This window comes from Temnothorax curvispinosus, unplaced genomic scaffold (assembly GCF_003070985.1).
Source record: "Temnothorax curvispinosus isolate PA1 unplaced genomic scaffold, ASM307098v1 QBEX01014089.1, whole genome shotgun sequence".
Classification (NCBI taxonomy): domain Eukaryota; kingdom Metazoa; phylum Arthropoda; class Insecta; order Hymenoptera; family Formicidae; genus Temnothorax; species Temnothorax curvispinosus.
Genome location: NW_020223869.1, coordinates 1 through 8,614, shown reverse-complemented (window position 1 = coordinate 8,614; position 8,614 = coordinate 1). Strand labels below are relative to the sequence as shown.

The 8,614-nt window shown below is 42.3% G+C and overlaps 2 protein-coding genes across 2 annotated transcripts; both read left to right on the top strand.

Moving 5' to 3' along the window:
- Positions 1-1,944: 1,944 nt before the first annotated feature.
- LOC112464328 lies at positions 1,945-4,464 on the top strand. The gene is made up of 3 exons (XM_025031272.1): positions 1,945-2,094; positions 2,138-3,109; positions 3,190-4,464. The coding sequence occupies exons 1-3, from the start codon at positions 1,945-1,947 to the stop codon at positions 4,462-4,464; spliced, it is 2,397 nt and encodes a 798-aa protein (XP_024887040.1).
- Positions 4,465-6,258: 1,794 nt separating this feature from the next.
- Positions 6,259-7,224, top strand: LOC112464327. Its single transcript, XM_025031271.1, has one exon. The coding sequence runs from the start codon at positions 6,259-6,261 to the stop codon at positions 7,222-7,224; it is 966 nt and encodes a 321-aa protein (XP_024887039.1).
- The last annotated feature ends 1,390 nt before the right edge of the window (positions 7,225-8,614 follow it).

The window sequence follows — 8,614 nt, the reverse complement described above, 5'->3', positions numbered from 1 at the left end:
TGTGTCCGTTTCCTACTGTGTCCGATCGACACTGTGTCCGATCCGCACTGTGTCCAATCCGCACTGTGTCCGATTGCAACCACCGTGTGTCCGTTTCCTACTGTGTCCAATCGACACTGTGTCCGATTCATTCAACCTGCTGTGTCCAATTTATTCTGTGCGCAACTGGGACTCACTCGTGGCCAGCCACCCCGCGGGCCGATATTTCGTGGAGGTAAATTGCTGAGGCCGGGTTTTCCCCGGTACCTGGGGCTCCGAGATCGGTGGCTTTCGTCCATCGCTGCTTCACGCGCCGCACGCCTGCCGCGTTGCTCTTGCCGCCCGGGATCCCAATGGTTTCCGCTTTCGCCCTCGCCACCCCTCCTCGGTCCTTGGTCCTCCCGGACCCTTCCGCTACGTGTCGTCTCTCGAAGATTCGTCGTGGTGGGGTGAGGCGCCGCGCGTATTACAATTGCATAAAAATAAAACAAATAATCAAAACGCGGAAATGATATAAATTTTTGGCCTCTGGAGATCTCGTCGTCGCCTCTCTGGCTCGTTCCTGGGCGCGAATTTACGCGCCTTGTGACGGCAGCGGGGCGCTGCCACGAAGCGGCGGGCCGCAACGTCACAATATATATATATATATATATATATATATATATATATATATATATAAGAATAAAAAAATATATAATTAATATCAATATATCGTTAAATTGTGATAGGTCTTGCTCGATTTTTGCCACCAATTTGTCGTTAGGCAGCACTGTACAGACCTTGCTCGATTTTTGCACCAATTTATTATTAGACAGCGCTGCGCAGACCTTGTGCGTATTTTGTCGCTAATGTGTCATCAGATAGCGCTGCACAGATCTTGCTCGGTTTTTGTCGCCAATTTATCGTCAGAATGCTCGACGCAAATTTTGCTCGGTTTTTGCTGCCAATTTGCTGTCTGGTTACATGGCCACATTTGCCCGTATTTTGTTGGCAATTTGCTATCTAATTATGTCAGCAGATTTTGTTACATATTTGCTAGCATTTTGTCGACATTATTTGTTAAATCAAATTCTGTATTAAATTTGTATCCTTCTTGTCAACAACATTTGTAGCAAGATTTTACAAAATCTGTTTTCGACAGACTTGGCTATCTGGGTAAGTTTGGCGCTCAACCGCGATAAGTGAGCCCATGGCAAGTAAAATATACATATAAGCGTAACGAAAATCGCGAAAGTATCGCGACAATCAGCAAAAGTGTCCGCAACGCAACGGCGGGGCAAGGCGCGGGGACAGCGTGGCAACGGCCACATCGAATCGCAAGTAGTGCCGGCATCAAGAATACATCAAACGGTGAACGGTCAATGGATCATTTCGCGTATTTAATAATGCATTAGATACAATCAAAGGACGGTGAAACGCGTCATTCGCGAGTCACGCTCACTCACGCCTGTGAGAGACGGTGAATGTGCATGAAGAGAGAGGAGCAATCGCGGCGACGCGACGCTCTCTCACAACCATAGACAAGAGTTCGCGACGGTCGCGGGAAGTAGCCGCTCGAAACGCGAGAGGGCACGCCAGCACATCTCGTAGAGACATCGATACATCGATACAGCGATCGAGACAGTAAATCGTGAAGCACGTCAGTGCACGAGACAGAACGTCAGTTCATTCGCAACACACAAAGAGCATTCGCAACACACGAAGAGCACGCATCAAGTCACACATCTGTAAATGCAACGAGTAACGGCAAGCACTGTCATCGCAAAATTACGAGTCATCAAACAACAATCACATCGATCAAAATCGACACAAAGTTACGTATAACCTGCAAATTGACAATTTAAGTAAATTGCCTCAACGTGGGGCTACAGATTACAGCTGCGCAAACAGCGGTCACAGCAATTAAGAACAGATTAGTAAGTTTCCTGCAATTATTGCCTACACCTGATTAACATTTTAGATACAATGGCGGAGCTAAAAAAATTGTGTCAGAAGCGAACGACAATTAAGGGTCAAATGACCAGAATTAATAACACGATAAGCGAAGTAACCTCAGCGTCGGAAGCCAAGATCAAAGCAAAAAAGATCGAGGAGCTATGGAAGATGTTTGAAGAGGTGCAAACAAATATAAGACGCACTAAAATTAGATGAAGCGCAGGCCGATGGAGAGGAAGAAGTCAACGTTGAGCTTCAACAAGAATCAGAAAGGGAACGAGAAGTCTTCGAAAACGTGTATTTCGAAGCAGCGACGAAATCGCAGACAATCATCGATATGGAGAAGGCACAAAAACAGGCTGTGGCACAAGTGCAGATAGCAGCGGCGCAGGGTGGTGAGCAGCCCAGAGATAGAGGACGATTCGATGTAAAACTTCCGACTTTAAATTTGCCGGAGTTTAAAGGAGACTACAACGAGTGGCTTCTTTTCAAGGACGCGTATGTATCAATGATTCACGCAAATGCTAATATAACGGCAATACAGAAGTTTCAATATCTGCGAAATTCGCTTAAAGGAGAAGCTTTGCAGGTAATCAGTGGATTGAAAACTTCAGCAGAAAATTACGAGAGCGCTTGGGAGCTATTAGAAAGGAATTACGAAAACACCAAGTTGCTCATAAATACTCATCTCAACAGTTTGCTTGAATTTCCAGCTGTGGCGAAGGATAAGCCTGCGACAATTAGACAGCTCATCGTACACATACGTACGCATCTCAAAGCATTGAAAACGTTGAAGATTTCCGTGGAGCATTGGGATGAGCTTTTAATACACATGACGAAAGGCAAATTAAACTACGCAACTCAAAAGGATTGGGAAGAAGAATGCAATCGTGACAGGCAGAGACGAAAAACGTTGGAAGAATATTTAACGTTTTTAAACGAACATTGTTGCACCTTGGAAATGATCAACAAAGGAAAGGCTAAGAGCGAAGCGGTCAAGCCTTTGGTATTAAAGAAACAAGGAAATTCGGTATCCTTCTCGGCATCTGTTTTTCAGCAGAGCTGTCTGAGTTGCAGCGAAAATCATGCGGTTTACAAATGTCCACAGTTTCTACAGATGTCAGTCTCCAGCCGAATAGAAGAATCAAGATCGAAGAAGGCCTGCCTAAATTGTTTAGAAAAGGGTCACTTTGCTGTAAATTGCAAGGCAATTGCAAGGCATCCACTTGCAAAAAATGTGGAAAAAAGCACAACACGCTTTTGCATCTTGAGCAGGAAGACAAACCGGCGGAACAGAAGTCCAGCGAGGAGTCATCTAAGAAAGCGGTCGTTGCACACTGCGTAAAGTCAGAAGAACGCGCCAACGAAATGACGGAGGCATCAGTGGTCAACTTCATGCGAAAGCAAAATACGCAAATCGTGTTGTCAACAGTTCGAGTAAACATTGAAGACGCAAATGGAAAACAACACAGTTGTCATGTTCTCTTGGATCCCGGATCTCAGTCAAATCTTATCACAGAGGAACTCGTAAGTAAGCTCAAGCTGAAGTGCAGAAAACGAAATGAGCTTATCAGCGGCGTGAATCAAATTCAAACAACGGTCGGACGAACAGTTACGGTCAAAATCAAATCTATGCATACAGATTACGGAAGGATGATCGAATGCCTAGTATTGCCACATATAACGGAGAAGTTACCGCAAGTAAGAATAAATACGAAATTCATAGTCCTGCCGGAAGAAGTGAAACTCGCGGATCCCAGCTTCCATGAACCAGGGACGATAGATTTTCTTATCGGAGCCGGAGTGTTCTGGGAACTTTTGTGCGCGGATTCTATGAAGCAGGCGAAAGGACTGCCAAAATTGCAAAGCACTCTTCTGGGTTGGATCGTCGGAGGAGAGTTGATTGATACGGCTGAGAGAAGCTCTCCGCGATTCTGCGGACTAGTAACGAACAAAACATTGCAGATGCAGCTAGAATGTTTCTGGACTCAGGAGGAGATTCGTGAGACGCGTCATTGGACAAAGGAAGAAGCAGAGTGTGAGCGGCATTTCTGCGAGACATTCAAACGAGACACCGACGGAAGATTCATCGTAGCATTACCACATAAGCAGGAAGTGATACTGGGAGAATCGGAGACTCAAGCGAAGAGAAGATTTTTTGCACTTGAAAGACGTCTCAAAGTCAATCCGGAGATCAAATCACAATATGTCGAATTCATGAAGGATTACGAGCAGCAAGGACACATGTCACTTGTACCAAGTGACGCTCAATCAAAACCGAAAGAAACATACGTGTTGCCGCATCATCCGGTGATTCGTCCTGAAAGCATCACAACAAAGTTACGTGTCGTGTTCGACGCATCAGCGGAGACGTCACTCGGCACATCGCTAAACGATCGACTAATGGTTGGTTCTAATCTACAGGAGGACCTTTTTAGTATCCTCATGCGATTCAGGACACATGAGTTTGCCATGACTGCTGATATAGCAGCCATGTATCACCAGATCCTAGTACAAGAGGAAGACAGTGATTTTCAAAGAATATTCTGAAGATACGATATGACGCAGCCGATTCAATTATACCGACTCAACACGGTGACGTACGGGACGGCATCAGCCCCGCACTTGGCTGTTAGGAGTGTGCAGCAACTATCCGCAGAGGAGAAGCAATTTCCCCGGGCAGCAAAGGTGCTCAAGGAAGACTCTTATGTGGATGACGTGATAACGGGTGAGGATACCATCGAGGAAGCGATCGCATTACAACAGCAACTGACGCTAATTCTCCAGCGAGGTCAGTTTCAGTTAAGAAAATAGCGCTCGAACGACAAAAGAATCTTGGAAAGCGTGTCACAAAGCAGCAAAGTGGACAATCTTTTGATTATCGATAAAGAAGGAGCGCTAAAAACATTAGGCCTTCAGTGGGATGCTGGAGCAGACACTGTATGCGCATACAATATGAGCATACAATACAGCGTAACCATCGAAGAATCGCCCAAAAGGACGAAAAGAATCGTGCTATCAACCATAGCTCAGATTTTTGACCCTTTAGGTCTCTTGGTATCAGTACTCATCAACGCAAAGTGCCTTATGCAGCAAATGTGGCAGTCGCAGACAGGATGGGACGAAAATCTACCCTCAGAGCTGCAAACTCTTTGGGATCAATACTATTGCCAATACTATTGCCAATACTATTGCCAATACTATTGCCAATACAAATCCTTGGCAAAAATCAACGACATGCGCATACCAAGGAACATCAATCCAAAAAACGCTGAGAAGAAATTCGATCTCGTCGGATTTGGTGATGCTTCAGAAAAAGCGGAGCATGCCTTTACGCAGTATCCAAGAATTCTAAGGGAAAGACTAACTCGCATTTAATAAGTGCCAAGAGTAGGGTAGCTCCGCTCAAAACCATTTCGCTATCGAGGCTCGAACTCAACGCAGCACTTTTACTCTCTAAGTTGTGCGATACAGCTGGAGAAGCATTCTGCGATAAAATCCGGAGCATATTCCTCTTAAGTGACTCACAGATTGTACTGAGTTGGATAGCATCGCCGCCAAATATCCACAAGACGTACGTTGCAAATAGGATAACGAAGATACAAGAATTAACTCAAAACGCAGTCTGGCTGCATGTACCATCAAGAGATAATCCTGCGGATTTGATATCAAGAGGCATGTCAGTTGAGGAATGGATGCATAGCAAACTGTGATGGCACGGACCTATATGGCTTATTACAGGAGAATAGCCTGAACGCAAGACAGTGGACTTGGACACGTCAGAAATGAAAGTGTCAACTGTTTCTGCATTGATGCGAACAACATGCGATGCCACAAAGGATTTCTCTTCCTTCAATAAAATGCTGCGGGTAATTGCTTATTGCCTGAGGTTCAAAGCAAATGCCTCAGGAATGAAACGAAATGATGCATTATCAGTGCAAGAGATCAAACAAGCGGAGACAGCAATCACGAAAACGATTCAAAGAGAATCGTTTCCCAAAGAACTTCGCGCATTGGAGCAAGGGCAACAAGTAACTAAAGGAAGCAAACTCGCATCACTTTATCCGTTCCTGGATAAAAATGGACTCATAAAGGTGGGTGGTAGATTGTCACATGCAGACATTTTGGAAACACAAAAGCATCCGGTTGTTCTGCCTAACAAACACCACGTGACGACATTTCTGTTAAAAGACGAACATCAACGTTTGCTTCATTGTGGACCAGAGCAATTACTACATTCAATTAGACAGCGATATTGAATCCTCAGTGGACGTCGAGAGGCACGAAAGGTAACAAGAGGTTGTTTGAAGTGTTATCGGCGTCATCCAAAATCACCTGAGGGTGATGGGTGATCTATCAAAGGAACGAGTACGCGGATCCGTAAAGCCCTTTACAAATGTTGGAGTCGACTACGCTGGACCGCTCCAGGTGCGAGAGAGCCGCAGGCGTGGAAGAGTACATACTTCGAAGGCGTGGATTGCAGTCTTCACCTGCTTTGCTACCAAGGCCACGCATTTAGAGCTCGTCACGGAGCTTTCAACTCAAGCATTTTTAGCAGCGCTGCGGCGATTTGTGGCAAGAAGAGGCATCTGCTCACAAATTGTGTCCGACAATAGGACCAATTTCATTGGTGCAGCACGGGAATTGAGGGAGGTCTACGAGTTCCTGGAACGAGAACAACGAACGATATCCGATCACTTGACTCAACAAAGAATTCAGTGGAAATTTATTCTACCCAGAGCACCACATATGGGCGGACTTTGGGAGGCGCCATTGAAGGCTGCTAAACGTCATCTTAATACAGTTACCAAAGGCCTCGTATCAACCTTTGAAGAGTATTATACACTCCTAACCAAAATAGAATCAATTCTTAACTCCCGTTCTTTAACTCCGTTATCAAACGATCCTAACGATACAACAGTTTTAACCCCCGCTCATTTCCTAATAGGGGAATCATTGTTATTGCCAGCCGAACATGATTATTTTGAGATTCCAGATTCCAGACTTTCGCGATGGCAACACCTCCAGAAGGTACGACAGCATTTCTGGAAACGCTGGTATAACGAATATTTACAGGAGTTGCAAAAACGTCAAAAATGGTACACCAAGGGCGACAATTTGGAGGTTGGTACATTGGTGCTGCTCAAAGAAGACAACGTGCCGCCACTTCAGTGGGTTCTTGGACGCGTGGTAGAAGTTATTCCAGGAACTGACAACATTGTGAGAGTGGCTATCGTCCGCACTGCAGGTAGACTGTTTAAGAGAGCTGTAACGAAGCTCTGTCCGCTGCCCAAAGAAGATGCAGATTAGAATAAATAGACAATATTTGCGCATTTCTCTAAATTCAAATTTAACGAGTTAATTTAGCCTTGATCAAACTTACTAAAAACTTATTGAATTTCTTAACGTTATAGTATTTCTGTTCTTTGTATAAAAGGCTAGTCATTAAATTACTTAGTTTTCATTTATGCTTTATAGGAAAAACTAGTTATATAAGTATTATTATTTAATGTCATGTGTCATTTAATTACCAAAGGAGTAAGTTTGCTAACATTAAATTTATTGAAAGAAAGTCTTTCAAGAGAGGCGGGATGTTTCCGATTATAGCGCTCTCTATCTATAGTATGTGTGTAAGCAATATGGCGAAAGAGAATAAACGTTTGCAACAAGACTCGTGCATAAGTTTACTCAAAAACCCGGTTTATGTTCCCAAACATGCACAATAATTGCACCTATCGATTTCAATGTCGCTTCTCTGTTATCTAGAACTTTATCGACCCTGAGCAACTACTCTGTGGTATAGCAAAACAAGCGCCCGCGAAAAACGATTGTATTAAAACCGTATTAAAAGCTTATATGAATTTATTAAGAATCTTATTAGAATCGAATATGCAAATCAATTATAATTTAAATATGTCATATTTAAATCAAATTAAAGTACCCCATCTTATTTAATCTATATATGGATTAAACTGGACCTTGCTTTGTTAAAGTATGCAAAATCAGCCGCACAGACCTAAGAAAATGCAAAGTTAATATGGTTTTAATTTGCCAAATGTGGATTAAATATGGTAATAAATTCAAAATTAATTTGTTAAATATAATCATATAAGTCAAATATAATCATATATAAGTCAAATATAATCATATAAGTCAAATATAATCATATAAGTCAAATTTGTCATATAAGTCAAATTTGTCATATATAAATGTTATTTGATCTTATTAGAATTTTATATAATTTTGTTTTAAATTTAAATTTATACCAATTTATAAATTTAAACAAGATTATATAAAATTTTATTTTTTAAGCGTGCTACTTTATTATAAGAGTGGACTTCACGATATAACTGATACAAAAATTGTGTCGTTCCGAGACAGTGTCGTGTCTTCTTGATACCGTTATCTTATAACACTCTTTGTCAAATTTTAATTACGAGAAACAGATCACATCGAATGCCATCTATCGGATACTTTGAGATGCAATATTCTGATCTGATCATATATAATCTTATATGACTATATTATTTTTTTTTAATTTAAATCAAATATTTTACATGTTAAGTTCGACAAATAAAGAAACAAATTTTACCGCAAATATTATTTAAACATTATTTAAACAAAAATACGTTTTAATAAGAATCAAATTAAAACCAAAGGGCCTAGCGGAGTAAGCATGTGAAATCGGCCCTTGATCATA

Coding starts and splice junctions, on each gene's coding strand:
- LOC112464327 (XM_025031271.1), top strand. CDS start 6,259: ATGGGTGATCTATCAAAGGAACGAGTACGCGGATCCGTAAAGCCCTTT.
- LOC112464328 (XM_025031272.1), top strand. CDS start 1,945: ATGGCGGAGCTAAAAAAATTGTGTCAGAAGCGAACGACAATTAAGGGT. Junction 2,095..2,137: donor TATGGAAGATGTTTGAAGAG/GTGCAAACAAAT, acceptor GATGAAGCGCAG/GCCGATGGAGAGGAAGAAGT. Junction 3,110..3,189: donor TAGAAAAGGGTCACTTTGCT/GTAAATTGCAAG, acceptor CATCTTGAGCAG/GAAGACAAACCGGCGGAACA.